The following is a 21,123-nucleotide window of genomic DNA, read 5'->3' on the forward strand; positions in this document are numbered from 1 at the left end:
TGTGTTTTTCAGAATAAAGAAAGTCATACAGGTTTGACATGACAAGAGGGTTAATTCATTTGAATTAATTTTGGTTTTAGGGGGAACTATCCTTTTAATTCTGACCCCAAACTCCGGCTTTAGTCGTCAACTTATCTTTACACACTGGTAGTGGGGCGTTCTCATCTTTTTGTCCAAAAGCTGTGACCTTGATATGAAAAGGGAGGTGGCAGAGCGGAGATGAGAGATTTAGAAAAAACAGTCATTTGCATCTGTTTGGTCCTTGCCGAGGCGGTAATTTTTTCTGTCCGTCAACTTGCATTTGGTAAGTGAAAATAGCATTTATATTCTACTTGGGTCAATTTTACACATTTGCTTGTTTATTAGTGACCTAGAATAAGCACTAAATCTTAAATATTTAATTTGACATTTAATACATTTTTTAACTACATTTTTTTCAGATTTTCACTGAGGTCTTACAGGTAGAATGCTGGGTTGTTTCAGACCATGTACGGGGAAATGATGGACATTTTCTAGCTTCGCTTTTTAAAGCTTTTGTTGGGATTGTATTATACCCAACCATGGGTTAAAACAACCCAACATTTTTAGAATGTAGACTTTGGAACCCCACTACGTAAATCTTTATATAAAGCAGATACAAATATTATAAATGATCACGTTCAACAATATTTACTTGCAATCATTTTGGAAAATCTCTGTAAAAAGTGTTCTCTTGAAAGTGGAGAAGGGAAAGAGTCTTGTTATTGTCACTATCAATGTTTTGGGTTCTTCGAGGGCTGAAACCTTGGTTCCCAAAAACAATATTGTACTGAACGTTTTTCTGTCTGCTGACTTGACAATAAGCATCATATTTTGTCTGCCACACTCTGCAGTCAGTCTCCACATACAAACAGAAAGGAAATCATGTGTGTTTTACGTCTTTTTGCATAAATACCATTTATTTCAGGAATTTGCACGACTTGGACCTGAAAATGGGCGAGTGGGACTTCCTCGGCAGACTGCTGGATAAAGTCCAGACGCACTCCACCGTGGTTGGGAAAATCTGGCTCACCGTTCTGTTCGTGTTTAGGATTCTGGTCCTCTGCGCAGGCGCTGAGAGAGTGTGGGGCGACGAGCAATCGGACTTCACCTGCAACACACTACAGCCAGGCTGCGAGAACGTGTGCTACGACAAAGCGTTCCCGATTTCTCACATACGCTTCTGGGTTCTTCAGATCATCTCTGTGTCCACGCCCACTCTGGCCTACCTGGGCCACGTCGTCCACGTCATACACGCCGAGAAGAAAGTCAGAGAAAGGATGAATAATGAGCAACTCGGCCTGATCCCCAAGAAAGGCTACAAGTTGTACAAGTACATCAGCGGCAACGGGAAGGTCAACATTCGGGCTGGTCTTCTGATAAGCTACATCCTCAGTTTGCTTTGTAAGATAATGCTAGAGGTGGGGTTCATCTTCGGGCAGTACTATCTATACGGCTTCACCCTTCAGTTCCAATACGTTTGTAACAATTTTCCATGTCCTCACAAGGTGGACTGCTTCTTATCAAGGCCTACTGAAAAAACTATCTTCATTTGGTTCATGCTTGTGGTGGCCTGCGTGTCTTTACTCCTGAACGTGATCGAGATCTTATATCTCTGTGTCAAAAAGATCAGCGAGTGTCTCAGACGGAAACGAGACTACACCATCACTCCCGTGACCACGATGGTGAACAGGAAGGACTTCAAGAGCAAGGATCAGGTGATTCAGAACTGGATCAACCGGGAGATTGAACTCCAGAGGGTGGAAACTGGAAATGAGGGAACCAAAAGCGTGGCTTCAGAGGACATGCGAGAGGTCCGTATCTGATCCACAGGTCTCTGTACACATAAACTTTCACACGGTCAACTTGAGTAAACAAACATCGATACAAGCGACTCGTGCCTGCATGAGACCCTCTCCCCACCCGTTTCAATGTCTGTCAACCCTCATGCTTACTGTTTTGTCTTTATGACAGTTTCAAACAAAGTACACTACGCTTTGTCTGTTTAACAAATCCGGTGTAATGTTGACAAGGATTGTTTGATAAAGACCCGTTTTCACTTTTAGTATTTTTAAGTCTGACATCTTTACTTACGCATACTGTTCTTTACTGTCCAAATGTACAAAGGTTAAATAAACATCAAGCTTTACATTTGTGCCATGTCAGTCATTTTTCTATTTTATACATTCACAATTTTCTTTTTTTATCAATTGTTCCTTTATAAGTGTCCACTAAATGGCCTTAAAGCCAAGACAGCTATTTTATTAAAAATGATAAGATTTTGTTAAGTTCATGTTGCCTTTTAAACATTATTTGTGTGGGTCAGAGAACGGAAGGTAGTATATATTTTAGTTCAGAATCTGATCTTTAATCATTAATGGACACTCCTCTGCACTTGCGTTCAAGAAGTCTTTTTCGTCTGCTTACTCGAGGACAACGTGTCAGCCGGCCACTTTCAGCAGATTAAGCAATCTTAGCTAAGCCAAAAAATCAAGGTTCAACTATTGTCGACTATCACTTTGTATGCGATCTCCATAAGGAAAGCGTACTTCACTAAAGGTATGTGTGAAATCAATATTGAATTGATTGTGTGCATTTATACAGCATGTGCAATATGAGTTAAAGTATATCGCTTATGTGCTGTGAGTTTATTAAAAATAGAATAAATCAAATATAACAGGCAATGTGTTAATTTCATAAATCTAACTGGTGCTTATTAAAACTGATTACATTGACTTTAAATTGTTAAGATTTACCCACTCGGGTGATAAAAGTTAAATATAATACACTGAAACGTACTTGAAGTGCTCTATTTTCAAACAACGACTTTGTATTTAATACACAAAAAATAGTTTAGTACTTCCGAAGTTCCTAAGATAAATTAAATAAGATCTAAGTGTACTTAACTGTGCTTTTTTGAGTGAAAATAGATCACTTTAAGTACATTATGGAACAGTTCAATGTAAATGTGTCAAATTCTTGTTATCCATTAAACCTACGTATCGTACACTTTGTACAGCTATTTGTTATTTATTTATTTATGCACATACCCTATGTTCATATATTACTATTAATAATTAAAAATACTGTACATTGTATTCATTAATCAATTTAATAATAAGATTTATAATAATCTTTTACAGTCTTCGGTATCATCTTTTCTCTCTTCTCTTTGGACAACATTTAAAATATTTCAAATGCCTTATTAATGATTAAGTCTATTAACGGTTTTAAGGGTGATGTGAATACGTTATTCATGAAACTGGCAGTAGACTATTGATTAATTTGAAAACTAAAATGGACTTTGTCTTTTAGTTCTACCAATTTTTCCTTATTGTCTCATGGCTCTTTTTTAAGGAACATCTGAGCACCTGAGATCATGGGAGACTGGGGGTTTCTCTCCGCTTTACTGGACAAGGTCCAGTCCCACTCAACCGTCGTCGGGAAGATATGGATGAGCGTCCTCTTTATCTTCAGGATCCTGGTATTGGGAGCCGCGGCTGAAAACGTTTGGAGCGATGAACAATCTAGTTTGGTCTGCAACACATTACAACCCGGTTGCGAGAACGTGTGCTACGACTGGCAGTTCCCCATCTCGCACATACGCTTCTGGGTCATGCAGATCATCTTTGTGTCCACGCCGACCCTGGTGTACCTGGGACACGCGGTGCAAGTCATACACCAAGAAAAGAAGCTGAGAGAGAAAATTAAAAGCCTCGGCGAGGGTCACATGCTGAAGTCCCCCAAATACACAGATGACAGGGGCCACATCAAGATTAAAGGAAATCTGCTTGGCAGCTATTTGACACAGCTGTTCTTCAAAATCATCCTTGAGGTTGCTTTTATTGTGGGACAGTATTATTTATATGGGTTTGTTATGATCCCTAAGTTCTCTTGTTCACAATCCCCCTGTCCTTACACTGTAGAATGTTTCATGTCCCGTCCCACAGAGAAGACCATCTTTATTATCTTCATGCTTGCGGTTGCTTGTGTGTCTCTCTTATTAAATATCATCGAGGTCTTCTACCTGCTGTGTACCAGGGTGGGATGCCGGTCAACCAAGAGAGGCACGCATAATATTACGTCTGCTAAAAAACCGGCCAGCTTGCCATCTTCCTGGCACGCGAAGGTGAGCTCTGAGGACGCTTTGAAGCAGAACAGGTTGAACATGCAGTGTGAGAGCGGTCAGAGTCTCGGAGGAAGTTTGGACGGGGCAAAGGATGAAAAACAACTTCTGGCTGACCATTAGATTTTGACTTTTGCGTCAAAACCATAACCTTTTTTAACGCTAAAATGTCTACGAATTCCTAACAGGTTTAAATTATGTAATTATTGTGATTGCACAATGCATAGTAAATTGTTTACTTTATCAAAAATAAAAGTGTTCATGTATTGTAAATAAAGTACGTAGCTATTAAGAGTCAGTGAGTAACTTTATCACTGGTAAATGTTTTGTTTGTTTAGATATTGTTTTAGCAGTTGCCACATTTCTTATTGCCACTACTGATGTGCCAAAAGCAATAACAACTTAGACTGCACATCGCATGAGAATTTCTTTTTTGAAATAAACATTTTGAACAAATGAAAGGTGTCTTTTCTAAAGTGTTTATGATGTTTATGATGTTAGCAATGCCAAGGTCATGGGTTCGATCCCAGGGGAATGCACATACTTACAAACAAATGTATAGCGCAATACATAAACGTAAATTTGTTAAAAAATGTTATAACATTAGATACAATTCTCTTACAATCAACTTTCTACTTTTGTTCAAACCAACATGTATTTATTAACTTTATTTAGGCTTACACAATGAACTAACGTGAGTCACCATTGCAAAACTTTATTGGAATTAAATAACCTTAACACAGATTAATAAGTGCTGTAAAAGTATGTTGCTCATTGTAAGTTCGTGTTAGCTATGCATTAACAAATGTTAATCAATGTGACTTTTTTGTAAAGGTGTAACCCATTTTTTGACCAAAGTGCAGCACAATGGCAGCTTACTGTAATACCAATAAGTACTTCTTTAGCAAATAAAGTGACACCATCCCTACAGTATGTTGATTTTACCCACCTAACCCAAATGAGGGAGTGCTGCTAACTTTTAACATGTACAGGTTTTGAACATTCATAAAAGTAAGATGACATTATATATCATGCTACACAATCGTTTAAAACCTTCTGAAATGCCCGGGGTGTCGCTGAAGCTTATGTGATGTTTTTTATTGACTCCAGACACTGTGTTGGATTGAAGCAACTACTGTTCACGTCTGCTGAAAACCCTCCAGCGCTAAAACACAAAAATTCATTATGTTATAAAACCTGCTGCTATTGTGCATGTGGAGGAAGCATTTATTCTGTCCTTTTCTCTCATGAAACATTTACCACATCTGGTTTACTCCCCAATATACGTTTTTTTCATCTGTCATGTAGAGTTGAATACCCATTATCCAATCAAAACACGGGGCCAAGCTCCTGCACTTTGAAATACAATAATATTTTTATATGCATGTTACGTGGGATACGAGAGGACAGTCAGAGCTTGCTTCACATGTATGTAGCAATCCCAGATGGACCTTTACACAATTAATAATTAACACGAGGCTCAATTCCACCGAAAACATCCACGCGATTTTAAATGTCCACTACTGATCAGAAGTCAGAGGGAACGTGTCAGCCCACCCGCAACAAAAAAAAGAAAGATTGCGAAATCGCAGTGAACTGAAGTTCACTCTATACACCTGACACTTTTATTCATTGGGCAACAGTCACTGTATTGAGCAGCTACAGGTAAAAATATATGCTTTTCTACATTTTTGTGTGGCTGCTGTTATAAAGTTGTTATTGTGTTATCTGGAGGGGTAAATAAATGTAACAGGTAACTCAGCTGATTAAAATGTAACATCTTACATCGGTCTGTTCTGCACATACATGTTAAACCGTGTTAAAAATGTTTAAAGAGAAATGTTAACCATTTGCTGCGATTGTTAGATCACATTAGTCATTCACGTCGTTGAATGTTTGTTGTTTAGCTGGAGGGTTGAATGTTAAAACATCTGCTTGCTTATTAAAAGCGTTGTTTCTCTCTTATTAAAACACACATGTTTTATTGCTTAGCATTATTCTTTCTCAAGGAATATGAATATTAACAGCGATCGTTCAATTTTTGGTCTAGTTTTGAGCTCATGTTTAATGTTACAAGTCAGCTGAGGTATTATGGATTCGACTTAAAGACAAATTAAGGATCTATAGTATGAAACTAGCCTATAAATAAAATAGTTGTCACTGTTAACTCGCCTTGAATGCTCATTCCAAACCTTGTCCTTTTTTTCATGGCGCACAGAGGTAGAAATGTCAAAATAAGTCTCTTTTTATTCAATAGCTTTTCATATAAAAAGAAAAACACAACAGATTTACCATCAAAATCACAAGTGTAGCATTTCTTGAAGATTTTTGAATTGATGTGTTTATTATTCACAGTAAAGAAAATCTGAGCGAAACTCTTTTTTTACATTTTTAAATTGGTTCTAAATTGTTCATAAAATGTCACTTTTGGCTATGATCTTTTCAACTTTAACATAAAAATGTAAAAACAAATCTAGAACAAGTCAATATGTTGTTTTGGACAGAACAAAAACATTTTAAGTGTTTAAGTTGAGAGCAGTTAAAGTGATAGTTCACCCAATAATGAAGATTCTGTCCTTCCTTGACTCACCCTCTTGTCATTTCAAACCTGTGTGACTATCTTTCTTCTGCAAAACACAAAAAAGATATTTCGAAGAATGTTCATTGACAACATTTTTAGAAATATCTCTTTTTGCAGAAAAAGAAAGCCAGACAGGTTTAAAATATCAACAGGGTAAGTAAATGGTGACAGACCTTTTGTTTTTGGGCGAACTAAATGTAAAACATGCTGTTTAATCGCATGTTAGAAATATCTATACGTGCTTACGTGCTATTAAAGCATAATATCTTTAAAATTATGTTTTTGTTTCAACTATTCTTTTAAGCCAACCAAAATCTAATCACACAAAATTGTGTTTCCCTAGGTTGTTCAGGCAGGGAAGGTACGAGAGGCACAAACATGGGAGAATGGGGCTTTCTCTCCAAGCTCTTGGACAAAGTGCAGTCTCACTCCACGGTCGTTGGGAAGGTGTGGCTCACGGTTCTCTTTGTGTTCAGGATCATGGTTCTAGGGGCCGGTGCGGAGAAGGTGTGGAGCGACGAACAATCAAAAATGATCTGCAACACCAAACAGCCTGGTTGTAAAAATGTGTGCTACGATCATGCTTTTCCCATCTCCCACATTCGCTTCTGGGTCATTCAGATCATCTTTGTGTCCACGCCGACGCTTCTGTATTTCGGCCACGTTTTACATGTCCTTCACAAGGAGAAAAAAATAACACAAATTCTGGAAAGTGAGGCTGAGAAGAAAGGCATCAAGCCACATAAATATATAGATGATCGTGGCAAGCTTATAATCAAGGGACAATTGTTAGGTAGCTACCTGACCAGCCTGTTCGTGAAGATTCTGCTGGAGGCTGCCTTTATCACAGGCCAATACTATATTTATGGTTTCATAATGTTTCCCAAGATCGAATGTTCCCAGTTACCTTGCCCTCATACAGTCGAGTGTTACATGTCTCGACCCACAGAGAAGACCATCTTTATCATCTTCATGTTGGTGATGTCATGTCTGTCTCTGGTTCTGAACGTGGTGGAGATGTTCTACCTGATGTGCCGCAGGTCAAAGAGACGTCACGGCGCGCATACAAGGTCGTACCCTCATGAAGTAAATGGATCGAAAATGTACATTACAGGAAATGCAGGTTCTATATAAATGTAAGGCACGGAGAAATCTGCAATGCTGTAAAAACCTGTTAATAGCCAAATGAGACTCAGATTATTATTCATATTTGCAACTGTATTTTATAAAATATTGTAATTTTGTGATAATTTGTTTTGCACATTTTCATTTGCTTTCAGATGATTCTTTGTTTTATGGACAATGTCTTTTTTCAGAATGACTGATGAAAGATATCTGCATGCTGCGAAAGGACATTTCATTTTATTTAACGAAGATGATGTCTTCATATCACTTATTGTATCATATGACATTTCTGTGATGTCCGTTATCTGCTTAAACATGAAACAAAGTTCTTATTTATAAAGGAATGTTGAAAGATAAAAGATTAAATGACATTAAAACCAAATTAACACATATTCTAGATTTAAATTAATAAACAGACTCCAGAGCTCATAGCTGCACATAAAACTGTCTGGTTATATATAACCGTTTGGTTAAAATTAAACCTGTGGATGTCAAAATGAAATGCAAAGAGAGGGTCAGCATTTAAAGTTATTACTGGCAGTAAGCCTTTTTTGTTAACGAGATATCATTTCAAACAAATCTTTCCTCGTTTACTTTCTGTCTCCTGCACAAAAGAAGATATTTAGAAGAATGTTGGTAACCAAACAACATTGGAGAATATTGAGTTTTGGCTTAACATTTCTCAAATTATCTCATTTTGTGTTTCGCAAAAGAACGAGTCGTATGGGTTTTGAACAACACAAGGGTAATTTAATTATATATGACATATTTTTAAGATGATATTAAAATTTACAGTATATTGAACTACACTGAATAACTACTCTGTTAAATCCTGGTTTATAAATACTGTATTTGATACCAACAGTTTAAGCACAACAAAAAAATTATAATAAACAATACTTATTTCATTTAAACACAACATGTATTGTCTGCTCTTAATATTATATTAAATAAAACGAGATATAATAACTGTCCGTACAATCAGTGGTCTTCATTCGCCCCCTGCTGGTGAAGAAAATACGGTTAACCTTTAACACGTACTGTAGTAGAAAATTCGATTAATTTTGCACCACAGAGTTCTTTGTTTCTTTTATCGTTTATATGTACGCACATGATATTTTCAAGCTCAATAGGTATGTATTAGCAGCACAATGGTTATGGGTTTCGAAGAAGAGAAAGTATTCTCATATGAATATATTTTAAGACACTTATATAACATAAAATGTGAAATGCCAAATGTATTTTTGTGTATGTGATAATCACTTGTACAAGTGCATACATAAATGTATATACAAGATATTAACACATTTAGATACACACATTTCACATTTAAGTGCATTGCATAAAACAAACAAACAAAAACTTAAATGACAAACACTTCTAGTTCATTTCTACCTTCGTTTTTGATCCTATACATATTTGCATTCTTTAAACAGTTATGTGTTAAGTATTTATCAATATTGCATTACTGTGTAAAGGGGATCAAAGACAGATTGTGATTCTTTTTAACAGGAGGTCACAGTGGAGGTTATTTTATGTATATCGTCCATTGGATGTGGGCTCTTTCTGTACCTGGCACTGTGACCTATCAGATAAAATATCTCTCCTACATTTAATGCTAAAGATACACATGACACAATGAGCATGAAGATTATAAAGATGGTCTTTTCTGTTGGTCGTGATGTAAAGCAATGTAGACCAATATCAGGGCAAGGTGCCTTGTAACAGTCAAGCTTTTTGGGCATATAAAGGCCGATTAAATAATATTGGCCCACAATGAAACCTGCTTCAAACAAAATGGTCACAATGAGACTTAGCATGTAACAACGGAGCAGGCTCCCTTTGTAGTAAACCTTCCCATTGTCGGCTGTGTATTTTGGACGTTTGATTCCGTCTTTATCAGCCTGATTTAGCAAATGCTGCCGTAGTTTGTTTTCCTTGTGGATGACGTGCAAAACGTAGCCAAGGTACACCAGAGTTGGCGTGGCCACAAAGATGATTTGGAGAACCCAGAAGCGCATGTGGGAAATCGGGAAGGCTTTATCATAGCAGGCGTTTAAGCAACCAGGCGTTTTGATGTTGCAGATCATGCTGGACTGTTCGTCTCCCCAGACTTTATCCAGTCCGGCACCGAGAACCATTATTCTGAAGATCAGCAGAACCGTCAGCCACACCTTCCCGATGCTGGTGGAGTGAGACTGCACTTTGTCTAGCAGCTTGGAGAGGAAGCCCCAATCTCCCATGCTGACCTGGAGACTTGAAAATACAAAATAAAAGAGATTTACTAACATTTCGGTGTTTGGAATGTTTATCATTATTGATTAAATCAAAGAAAAGGTCAGCTAGGCTATGGTCTAACCTTATTGTACAGTATTTGCAGATACAGAACTTCTTGTTTTTCATAATGGAAACTTTCATCTTTATTTTGTAAGAAATTTCTACAATGTGTACTGATATAACACATTTATTGAACTAAGAACGTATCATTATATTTAAACAAGCTGGCATCTACAAAGAAAGTACAGTGCATCTTTACATTTGGTCATTTTCTAGATCCAAGGTCCTTTTTAATGAATTAATGAATTCATTTTTATTTCTAAACAAATATTTCTTAATTGAGCTTTATATTTATTTTATCATAGTTTTTATTATTATTTATTAATGAATAAATGTATTTTTTTAGTTGGCACATTACAGTACGTTTTGGAACCAACTGCCAGATTTATAATTTTATATTTGTTTTTAAAATAAAAAAGTATTTTTGAAAATATTGTATTCTTTTGTCTATTGCAATGACAATGCATTTAAAAAAATGTGATTTAAATCCCAATTGATTTGGGTGGACACTGTGTTTTCTAAAGACCTGGTGGAGATAAAAGCCTTTAAAATCATTTTTTGCCCTTGTTAAATGTGTTTTCTGCGAATTCAATACAAATTTAAATAGTAGAAACGCTTGCTGAGAATCAAACAGTATAATTCAACGCAAGCAACCCAGCAACAATTTATCATCAGTTAATATACTACAGAGTTACCTTATCAGAAAAGTTAGCGCAAATATAGTGCAAAGTTAACCTACCTTATATGTTTAGGATGATATGTCCTATGAAACTTAAACTGCGTGCAGATGCAGCGATATCATAGGTCACACCTAGCCAGGGTGTCTTCAGCCTTTTTATAAGTGTCCTCCTACAAAAAATAATCAGACTTGACCTCGGGTCAATTAAAACACACACTCAGTTGTACAAAATTACACACACACGCAGTCAGATCTGCATCACAGAGAATCTGTACATTGCCTTTGCTTTGACTCAAGATGATGCAATACATGAAAACTCGAAACCCTGAAATGTTAAATGTCGCCACCCACAAGATCATGAGGAATGTGATGAAATCGTCATATCCAGAGACCGCGAAATCACAAAAACACATAAACACAACGTTGCTATGAAAGATCTAGCTGTTTGCATTTCATAACGTTGTTGTAAACACTATTTTGTTTGTGAAAATATCTTACGCAATCCATCATTAGCAAAAGCTTTCAAGAGGTAGACCAAAGGCCCCTGATGATTACAATATGCTACTATGGTTTTACTTTGTACCAGTTTATATTACTATAGTGTTTTTAAATGGAGCCAGCAATAACATTTCTAGATTATTTATATTGGTGTCTGACAGGGTTGAAAAACCAATGGATGGGATAAAAACCAACAGACTTTGGATAAAAGCATCTGCTAAATAAAATAATTCAACTATTGTCTATGAAAGCATTTTGCTCATATGTTGAAATAAGAGACTACTAAGAGGGTCAGAACAGGTTAAAAGTTGAATGTTGGGATCACTGCCCTCCCTCATTTACTCACAATCAAACAGAAATGTAGAAGAATGAATAAAGAATGCCTCCCTTTACAAAGGAAATCAGACCAAGCAAAAACAAGTTTTACACAACGCTTTACAAGAAAGTAAAATGAGAAGTGGCCTTTTAGGTTTGTTCAAGTTTCAAATAAATATTTGTCATGTTCAGTCAAAGTTGTCTGTATAAAAAAATATTGCTAATATATTGAATCACGTTCTTTACAATGATTTATTAAATACCATGCTATTCTTTTTTTGTGGGGGCAAAATTACAAAAATAACCATTTGAAGAGTTTGGTTCCAAAATGAGATAAATGTTTTTTATTGTGCATTCCAATTAGTATCAATCAAATGTGAACTAACACAACGAAAACACAACAACAACATAAAAAACATTATTTTAGATTTTATTTTTACTGAGTTATCTCATTTTGGAACCAAACTCTTCATTTACAACCTATGGTGTGAACCTTATTAATATTAATGGGAAAAGCCAAAACTGACATTATGGAACCCAAACCAGCAACCATACATTTACCCATGAATGTCAACCGCTACACAGACACACAGACAAAAAAAGTTGATGATTCATTAAAATGTGAAAGTCAAGCATCTATTCCTAAAATGGTGTGAAAATCAAGAAGTGAAAATATCTGGTTTCAGCTGGTTTTGCATTATTATGGAGATGGGTGGAGCTCTCCGTTTCCCTTAAGATATAATTAATCACATTTCAATCATACAAGTTGACTGTTCTAATCTATCAAGTCCTGCATTAGTAACCACATTTACAGATATTTCATTTTTTAAAGATACGGGCCAAATTATTAATAAAATCGAATCAGACAAGCGGAAATAAGGAAACAAATTTTTATTCATAATCATCTGCTCAGGTAAGAATATTATGAGGTTTGTTGTATTTTTATTTTGTTGTGTATATTTGAAGAATATACATACAGTATATATCTAATATGAAGAGAGCAGGGCAGGTTTTCAAAATGGCAAAACAAAATTGGGCCAAAACAGTAGCTTGTTACCAGTCACATTTTTGGTGTTTTATTAAATGTTTATTGTTGATATTTTAACATGTTGTTGGCAGGTTTTAGTGTAAAAACATGCTCAGAAGTGCTAAATGTTTGTTCAATAAACTGTAATTTGGCAAATAATGGTGATATTGTTTGAACACTTTATTGTAACATTGAAAGACTTTAATACAGTAGGATTTACATTCAATTAAAATGCTTTTAGTGCATTTTACAGTTTTTAATCAATAAAGAATTACTAAACCCTACAATAAGGCTATCTTGTAATTCTCAGAAACTAGACGCTCCTCTACATACATATAACCATATGTACAGTAAATATTTCAGAAAGTATGAACTTACAATAATGTTCCCGTAACAGGTGGATCGTCATTAAGATTAGCAAATCACAAAACGTTCTTCTTGGTTTTGCTCTAAATCATGGCTTTATTCTCATTTTTCCATAGGGTGGCCACATACAGTATACAGAATACCCAACCGAACCTTCTTCCAACTAATTTGTTCTACAGAATACAAATTGTGAGTTAATAAGTGTATACATGCTATGATATGACTGTGACTTTAAATTAAATGTTCATTGGAAGTTTTTTGGGAAGTGAGAACAGACAGCAGTATAGTCATTTCCAAGAAGATTCTGTCTATAAATAATATTTGATTAAAACATCACAGCATAACTGCTGTTTTCGAAGATTACATCAGGCCCGAATTCCTTGACAACATGGGTTTTGTGTTAAATAACAACACAGGGTAACATCTTACATCTTCTGTATTTTCATGAAGTGACTCAAACACTTCTTCACTGTTAGTGAAGGTCAATTTTATCACGTGCACATTTAATGCGCAATACGTTTATTGTCAAGCAGCACAGGCAGGCGAATGAGGGTCACAAACCATATTTGTGATCACCTTTAGAGAAAATTAAGTGTGTCAAATTCCCCTTACCCTCCAGAAAACCCTCGAGGATCATCATGGGAGACTGGGGGTTTCTTTCCGCTTTGCTGGACAAGGTCCAGTCCCACTCCACAGTCATCGGCAAGATATGGATGAGCGTCCTCTTCATCTTCAGGATCCTGGTGTTGGGAGCCGGAGCAGAAAACGTGTGGGGCGACGAGCGCTCAAACTTAATATGCAACACCAACACACCCGGTTGCGAGAACGTGTGCTACGACTGGAAGTTCCCCATCTCGCATATTCGCTTCTGGGTCATGCAGATCATCTTCATCTCAACTCCAACTCTGGTGTATCTGGGCCACGTGGTGCACATCATTCACCAGGAGAATAAGCTGAGAGAGGAGCTTAAAAGAAACCCTATGGCAAAGTCTCCCAAGTATACGGACGAAAATGGTAAAGTTGTGATCAAAGGAAACATGCTGGGCAGTTACCTGACTCAACTGTTTGTTAAAATCATATTGGAGGTCGCCTTCATCGTTGGACAATATTATCTGTTCGGATTCATCATGGAAAGTAAATTCCACTGTCACATTTCACCGTGCACGGTTGTGACAGAGTGTTTCATGTCTAGGCCCACAGAGAAGACCATTTTCATTATTTTCATGCTTGTGGTGGCTTGTATATCTCTAGCTTTAAATGTGCTAGAGATATTTTATTTGTGCTGTAAGAGGATAACCGGGAGAAACCGCAAACATAGGGAGGTGTATGCTCACGAATCCCGATATCCCTCATCATATCCGGTAGAACTTGAGCCTAATGGGATGAAGCACAACGAGATCAACATGGCACTCCAGAACAGGTGGGGTCAAGGGAAAATATGCTTGGAACCAGAGCTATAAATGTTGATGTACTAGATCATTCATGTCATGAAATAGTTCCGTGAACACACATTCAGCTCATATAATAAACAATATCCATTTTTGCACCAATTAACATAACAACAGGGCTATAAATCGGTTTACTGTTACTTTTGCACTCGTACACCAGATGGTGCTATAATCTTTTAGAGTTGGACACTAACTTCTTTGTCACTACAAGGCCAGTGATTTTCCAGTTTCAGTCTTATTCATTACAATGAAAATACCAAATTAAATAAAAGAAAATCTTTCCATGAACTGTTTTTAGACTGTATTCATTTAGGCCATGCGTTTAAGATCAAGTTGATGCCATTAAATTACGTTTGGTCCTCGACAATAAACACTGATGTAAATGTGTAGGTGAAGATCTATTGAAGCTAGATCAGATTCCATTTGAATCTCCATAACAATTGTATAACGAGAGTTAAAAAACATTAAAAGCCAGTTTGATTACATCATCATTTCTTACAAAAGTTTTATTAAATCAAAATCTTACAAAAGGACAACTTTAACTTTCATTTAAAATTAGCAGTGAAAAGTTTTATTCATTCAAAATCTTACAAAAGGACAACTTTAACTTTCATTTAATATTAGCAGTGTAAAGTTTTATTCATTCAAAATCTTACAAAAGGGCAACTTTAACTTTCATTTCCAATTACCAGTGTTTAGCGTGCTTTTGTTGAAACTAGTAACTTTGTAGCACATATTGCTCTTTTATAACACATTGCCTGCCGAACTCTGGATAAAAGCGTCTGCTAAATGACTAAATGTAAATGTATTTAATGCTTAGCAGACCATCATTAAGAAAACCTTGATTCATAATTTCATACATTCATATTAAATCACCGTAGTAATACCAAGTAAATCCCAACGGCTATTATGATGTATTACAGAAATGTTAAAAACAATTTCTAAAAAGCAAAATTTGCTTTTAAGAAGCTCGCAAGGAGGCAAAGAGAGTCAGCGAGGAGGACCCAAAAACTTCTTGTGACGCAGAAGGTCACGTGACTTCGCCAAACTTCGTGCGTCTGCTTTCCACTTTCTTCTCTCCGACTCTTATAAGCAGGAAAGTTTGACAAGTGCTTCAGTTTCTTCATAGTCTCTCTGCATTGGATTTGGCGAACGATCCTCAGAAGCGCCCTAGGGCAATCCTCCTTTCACTTCACTCCAGGTAAGCTTTACAAAGAGCCCACAAACTTTACAAAACTTTGATCATATAGTTTTTAGTTGCGCCGTTTATATAATCGCATTGAGCTGAGCCCGGGGGAAAGTGTAACGTGTATGGATGGAGATATTTCAAGTAAGATAAATGCTTTTTCAAGAGTTGTAGATGTTCAAATGACTTGCTTTTTGAGCCACAATTCCATGCAATGTGTGATGTTACATGTGACAGTATAGAGGTGATGTAGCGATTCGTGATATTTCACGTGAGATGGAGGTTACACGTTCTGTAAAGTTTTTAGAAACGTTCCAATAATGAAAACAAAAAACTAGAATTCTGAAAAATTCTCATTTGTGTGTAGAATAAAACAATTTGGAGGAAAACGTTATAGTTGGAATGGAAACGTGAATGAAGTGGAACTTATTTGAGCCTTTTTTGCTTCGAAAATGTGATTGAAATACTTTAAGACTTTGTTTTTGACTTTGCTTTACACATTTTACAGAGGAAAAGAAACGAGACGTCTTTTTCTGCTCAACAGCGCGCGACAGGAGGCGCTGTTCATATCCCATAATAAACTATCATTACGTGACCGGGGCATATTTTCGGTAGACAGTTTATTTAGTTATTTGTTGAGTATGATCATATTTTTGTTTTTTAAATTGAGAAATGAACATTCTATAAAATAACATTCAAGAGCCTTGAAGTTCCTCATAGTCATCATTGAAAAATAAATCAATATCTCTATAGGATATATCAAATTATATTACTTCATTTGTAATTGAAGCAACAAAATAGTGCAATACTCTTTCTCTTTACATTTCTCTGGATTTAAATTGACCTTAAGTCTTTTAGTTCTTAGCTTAAAGTCAAAGGACCCCAAAAATGTGGATATGCTGCCCCATCAGTATGAAACAGGGACATCTTTAAACCGCTTCTCATATTGTTTTACTTTTTCTCCGTATTGGAGAATTAATGTAAAGTTGAATTCACAATTCAAGAGAATGGGTTTGTTTTTCCATTTAAATATCCCCGCCGTGACCGAGGGAATAGACACCTTGCTTAGTTGATGTTTTCATGAAGAGGCTTTAAATATGGTTTAATTAGTTTGGGTCTTAAAAAAAACTGGGGGGGATTTAATATAAAAAAAACAAAAGACAATAATTATTAAAGTCCTGGCAGTTATCTTCACCACCCTACTACATGTGTGAGCCACATGTTTGTTATCCAAGCCATCCAAGACTGAACTATGTATTTTGTGAATCTGTTTTCACAATAACATCCTTAGCAGGTGCTGAAAAATATGCTCTGTTACATCTGAGCTTTCTGTTTTCAGCTAGACGTCCCTCAAGATGGGCGACTGGAGTGCATTGGGAAGGCTCCTCGACAAGGTGCAGGCCTACTCCACCGCCGGAGGGAAGGTCTGGCTCTCGGTTCTCTTCATCTTCCGGATCCTGGTTCTGGGAACGGCCGTGGAGTCGGCCTGGGGTGACGAGCAGTCTGCTTTCAAGTGCAACACCCAGCAGCCCGGTTGTGAGAACGTCTGCTATGACAAGTCGTTCCCCATCTCGCACGTGCGCTTCTGGGTGCTGCAGATCATCTTCGTGTCCACGCCCACCCTTCTATACCTGGCGCACGTCTTCTACCTGATGCGCAAGGAGGCCAAGCTCAACCGCAAACAGGATGAACTTAAGGCGGTCCAGAACGACGGCGGTGACGTGGAGATGCACTTGAAGAAGATCGAGCTCAAGAAGCTCAAGTACGGCCTGGAGGAGCACGGTAAGGTGAAGATGAAGGGCGCACTCCTGCGCACGTACATCATCAGCATCCTATTCAAGTCCATCTTCGAGGTGGGCTTCCTGGTGATTCAGTGGTATATTTACGGCTTCAGCCTGTCGGCCGTGTACACCTGCAAGCGCTTGCCTTGCCCCCATCAAGTCGACTGCTTCCTCTCCAGGCCCACGGAGAAGACCGTCTTCATCATCTTCATGCTGGTGGTCTCTCTGGTGTCGCTTTTGCTCAACGTCATCGAGCTCTTCTACGTTCTGTTCAAACGGATCAAGGACCGCGTGAAAGGTCAACAAAACCAGTTCATCACCGGCACGCTGAGCCCGACGCCTAAGGACATGTCCACGACCAAGTACGCCTACTACAACGGCTGCTCATCGCCAACCGCGCCTCTGTCGCCCATGTCGCCTCCGGGCTACAAGCTAGCCACTGGTGAAAGGACCAACTCGTGTCGCAATTACAACAAGCAGGCCAATGAGCAAAACTGGGCCAACTACAGCACAGAACAGAACCGTCTGGGCCAGACCGGTAGCACCATCTCCAATTCACACGCTCAGGCCTTCGACTTCCCCGACGATACGCACGAGCACAAGAAACTAACGCCGGGCCTCGAGCTGCAGCCGCTGGCTTTGATAGACCCCCGGCCGTGCAGCCGGGCTAGCAGCCGCATGAGCAGTCGACCGAGGCCCGACGACCTGGATGTCTAGCCGCGCGACCTCGAGCCACGTCACTGCGCTAGAGGACTGACGCAGGCGGTGAGACGCAGGAGCTCACTTCCTGTATGGAGGGGCGGGGCTAATTCCGCACAACTTCCTCCTTCTAGACTCTAGTCGATACAGAGACATAAAATTACTCACACTGCTGGAGGTACTATTCGTTAATAATGATGTCGAAACTAGCACAGCTAACACACCCTAACACCGAAAAAGCCAGGTGCCCAAGAGAGAACGCGTGGGCCGTACGCGGCGCGTCTCAAGACCAGAATATGCCTTGGCGATTCGTTTCGTTTTGCTTGTTTGGGTTTCTTAAAATGCAACACGATGATTCCGTTTTAACACGTTGCACTCCTATGTGTCGTTTTCTAACCCCCACAGTTGATCCCACATGTAATATCACTCATTTGTAAGTCGTTTTGGATAAAAGCGTCTGCTAAATGACGAAATGTCACTCATTCTCATGACCTCGAATCTGTGTCGTCCAACAGGGTGTTTAAAAGGTGTTCACAATGAATTAATATTTATTTATTCATTAGATTAACAGGATGTCCACCACTAGAAAGAAGATTGACTACTAATCAAGGTCATGTCTACATAACTAATACCATCCAATCGCATATTTATTGACAATAATCCAAATTTCAGCAGTACTTTCATCAGCAAATAAGAGAAGGGTTTTATTAATCACAGTGGACTGTCATTTTCCTGATAAACTTTGAATTTATGTGGTGTTGGTTTTTGTTATTCGATGACATTTGTTATTTTTGGTGGTGGTTTGAAACAGAAGAGTTTATGTGTAGATTTTCTTTTTTTTTGTATTTAGATTTTTGCTGATATTGAGAGAAAGGCTTTGTTTCTGTTCCTCTTTTTAAACGTACGTCATATTCTTTTCCGATTCGGTTTGAATTAGAGTAGAATTAATGGTTTCTCGTGTCTTACCTTTGGAGTGAATGACTTGTTAACTCGATGTAATCACTGCTGCTTGAGAGATAGCGATTTAGTACTGTAAATCAAGCTAACTATGTCACAAATGACTGCTTGTAAGAGCTGGACTAATATTTAGTCAGTAATATTAAAAGATAAATGCCAGCGTAGCTCCACAACTACCAAACGCTATTAGGTGAAATTTCATTTTGGACATTCATTCTTTTGATTCTCAAACATTGCATCATAGCATGTTGGTACTCATTCGCAGAGGCTCGTGGATATTTCAGCTACGATGGTGTTTGCACTGAGAGTTAGTCTAGGGTGTTATTTGAAATAAAAATGACAAGGAAAGTTCTCTGTTATGCACGAAAGTAATTTATTTTACAACACACTACAAGGCGTAAGTTCACTACACTTTTACAGCGGGCTCACTGCATCTTTGGGGTTTTGGATGTCTGAGGTTTTACATCTGGTAAATAAAAAAGGTTTCAAGTTGGTTTTCAATTGAAACAACACTGATGTTTGTCATTCCATGGGAATCCACTGTTGTACAGTGTTCATGTTGATGGAAAAACATGCAATTGAATCGAAAAAAGGACGTTAATCAAATCTGTGAAAAGCAATTTAACCAATAAAGTTTTTTCTTTGTAAGTCTGCATTTGTGTCTCGGTTTATGTCGCACGGAAACGGTTCAGTAATAGACACACGTTCTTACTAAGGTGCAATAAACATCAGTCAGCTAAAGCATTAATATGTTCGAAAAACACACAATGCACTTCAATTTGTCTGGAGCCAGTATCTGAAAGAGTCTGGTTCGAGCGTTTTATCCAAGAGAATTAGCCGTACACAACCACTGCATTTAAACAAGCAACAGAGACAAACGCAGTGTATCAGCCAAAATCGACTCACGCCAAGACACGCTCACAAACCGAAAGACTGATACGTTTTTACATGTATGTTTTAAAACGCCCCAGAAACTTTCAAAATTTCATCATATAAAAAGATTCAGTGCCTTTTCTCTTATCCAAGTTTCCTATTTAACCTTTCCACAAAGCTAAATAAAACCATATGCTTGGGCCGAGTCTGCGGACCACATGTGGCTAGAGCAGAAGAATGTAAAAAAGCACGAGACTTTGATCTAGTGCTAATTAATGCAGATCTTTTTAAACCAGATTTATCGCACAATGCTATTGCGTATAACAGAGACCCAACCGATAAATCCCGTAGGTATTCATGAGAATATGATCCACAGGAATAAGTTTGTGTAAAAACAGTGAGATGAAAGCCCAGCATTTTCTTTTATTTAAAGGGAAAGTCTCATACAAATAAGGAATTTTTCATTTATTTATTCACCCTCACGTCATTCAAAACCTGTATGTGACTATTTGAACACAAAAGAAGAGATTTTCAGAAATATCACATTGGTTTTGAGTCCATTCAATGGAAGTCAATGGGAGCCAGTGTTGTTTGGTTATCAACGTACTTCAAAATATCTTCTTCAGTGTTGGGAAGAAGAGAAATGACATGAGGGTGAATGTTTGAAATGACATGAGGGTGCGTAAGTGATGACAGAATTTTCATTTTTGGGTTAACTATCCCTTTAAGAAGGATGGAGAGTGTATATATTATTGGAATATTTTATGCAAGTTCACTATTAATACCACAAAATATTTGAGCAAACAAACTAGAGTAAACACGAGTGTCAGGGAGAGATGGGGACTTTTACAGAGAGATTAAATGCACATACAGCCATGTTTTGCTCACAGACTACTCTAAACCTCAGTGTTTGAGTTACATTTCCGCCTATATACATCCACACAGACCACAACTCCTGGGTGGTGCTGAGAACTCATGTAAAAGCTTAAAGTTTGACTAAAAATGGCAAATAGACTTTTTATTATGACGTTGCCCATTTTGATAGCTTCTGTATGTTCTGGACAGCATCCTATTAACATCTTATGCATCTCTCTCCTGCTGTTATCT

General features: G+C 37.6%; 5 protein-coding genes across 5 annotated transcripts; 4 read left to right on the plus strand and 1 right to left on the minus strand.

Moving 5' to 3' along the window:
• Nucleotides 1-971: 971 nt before the first annotated feature.
• On the plus strand, nucleotides 972-1,844 carry gja11 (gap junction protein, alpha 11; the record flags this gene model as incomplete). Its single annotated transcript, XM_079474553.1, has 1 exon — nucleotides 972-1,844. The coding sequence occupies one exon, from the start codon at nucleotides 972-974 to the stop codon at nucleotides 1,842-1,844; it is 873 nt and encodes a 290-aa protein (XP_079330679.1).
• A 600-nt stretch (nucleotides 1,845-2,444) lies between these two features.
• Nucleotides 2,445-4,588, plus strand: LOC306904830 (gap junction Cx32.2 protein-like). Its single transcript, XM_079474969.1, has 2 exons — nucleotides 2,445-2,577; nucleotides 3,376-4,588. The coding sequence occupies exon 2, from the start codon at nucleotides 3,398-3,400 to the stop codon at nucleotides 4,265-4,267; it is 870 nt and encodes a 289-aa protein (XP_079331095.1). The 5' UTR covers nucleotides 2,445-2,577; nucleotides 3,376-3,397; the 3' UTR covers nucleotides 4,268-4,588.
• Nucleotides 4,589-5,670: 1,082 nt separating this feature from the next.
• Nucleotides 5,671-14,666, plus strand: LOC306904566 (gap junction alpha-4 protein-like). Its single transcript, XM_079474554.1, has 4 exons — nucleotides 5,671-5,809; nucleotides 7,069-7,857; nucleotides 13,189-13,261; nucleotides 13,692-14,666. Exons 2-4 carry the CDS (start codon nucleotides 7,104-7,106, stop codon nucleotides 14,530-14,532), a joined length of 1,668 nt encoding a protein of 555 aa, XP_079330680.1. The 5' UTR covers nucleotides 5,671-5,809; nucleotides 7,069-7,103; the 3' UTR covers nucleotides 14,533-14,666.
• On the minus strand, nucleotides 9,223-10,985 carry gja12.2 (gap junction protein alpha 12.2). The gene is made up of 2 exons (XM_079474970.1): nucleotides 10,927-10,985; nucleotides 9,223-10,106 (listed from the first exon to the last, which is right to left on the minus strand). Exon 2 carries the CDS (start codon nucleotides 10,091-10,093, stop codon nucleotides 9,356-9,358), a length of 738 nt encoding a protein of 245 aa, XP_079331096.1. The 5' UTR covers nucleotides 10,094-10,106; nucleotides 10,927-10,985; the 3' UTR covers nucleotides 9,223-9,355.
• An 841-nt stretch (nucleotides 14,667-15,507) lies between the features above and the next one.
• Nucleotides 15,508-19,797, plus strand: gja1b (gap junction protein alpha 1b). The gene is made up of 2 exons (XM_079474963.1): nucleotides 15,508-15,721; nucleotides 17,046-19,797. Exon 2 carries the CDS (start codon nucleotides 17,062-17,064, stop codon nucleotides 18,202-18,204), a length of 1,143 nt encoding a protein of 380 aa, XP_079331089.1. The 5' UTR covers nucleotides 15,508-15,721; nucleotides 17,046-17,061; the 3' UTR covers nucleotides 18,205-19,797.
• The last annotated feature ends 1,326 nt before the right edge of the window (nucleotides 19,798-21,123 follow it).

The sequence above is a fragment of the Barbatula barbatula genome (genome assembly GCF_947034865.1).
Source record: "Barbatula barbatula genome assembly, chromosome: 15".
NCBI lineage: Eukaryota > Metazoa > Chordata > Actinopteri > Cypriniformes > Nemacheilidae > Barbatula > Barbatula barbatula.

Coding starts and splice junctions, on each gene's coding strand:
- LOC306904830 (XM_079474969.1), top strand. CDS start 3,398: ATGGGAGACTGGGGGTTTCTCTCCGCTTTACTGGACAAGGTCCAGTCC.
- LOC306904566 (XM_079474554.1), top strand. CDS start 7,104: ATGGGAGAATGGGGCTTTCTCTCCAAGCTCTTGGACAAAGTGCAGTCT. Junction 7,858..13,188: donor AGGAAATGCAGGTTCTATAT/AAATGTAAGGCA, acceptor ATTTTTCCATAG/GGTGGCCACATACAGTATAC. Junction 13,262..13,691: donor TGTTCTACAGAATACAAATT/GTGAGTTAATAA, acceptor CTTACCCTCCAG/AAAACCCTCGAGGATCATCA.
- gja12.2 (XM_079474970.1), bottom strand. CDS start 10,093: ATGGGAGATTGGGGCTTCCTCTCCAAGCTGCTAGACAAAGTGCAGTCT.
- gja1b (XM_079474963.1), top strand. CDS start 17,062: ATGGGCGACTGGAGTGCATTGGGAAGGCTCCTCGACAAGGTGCAGGCC.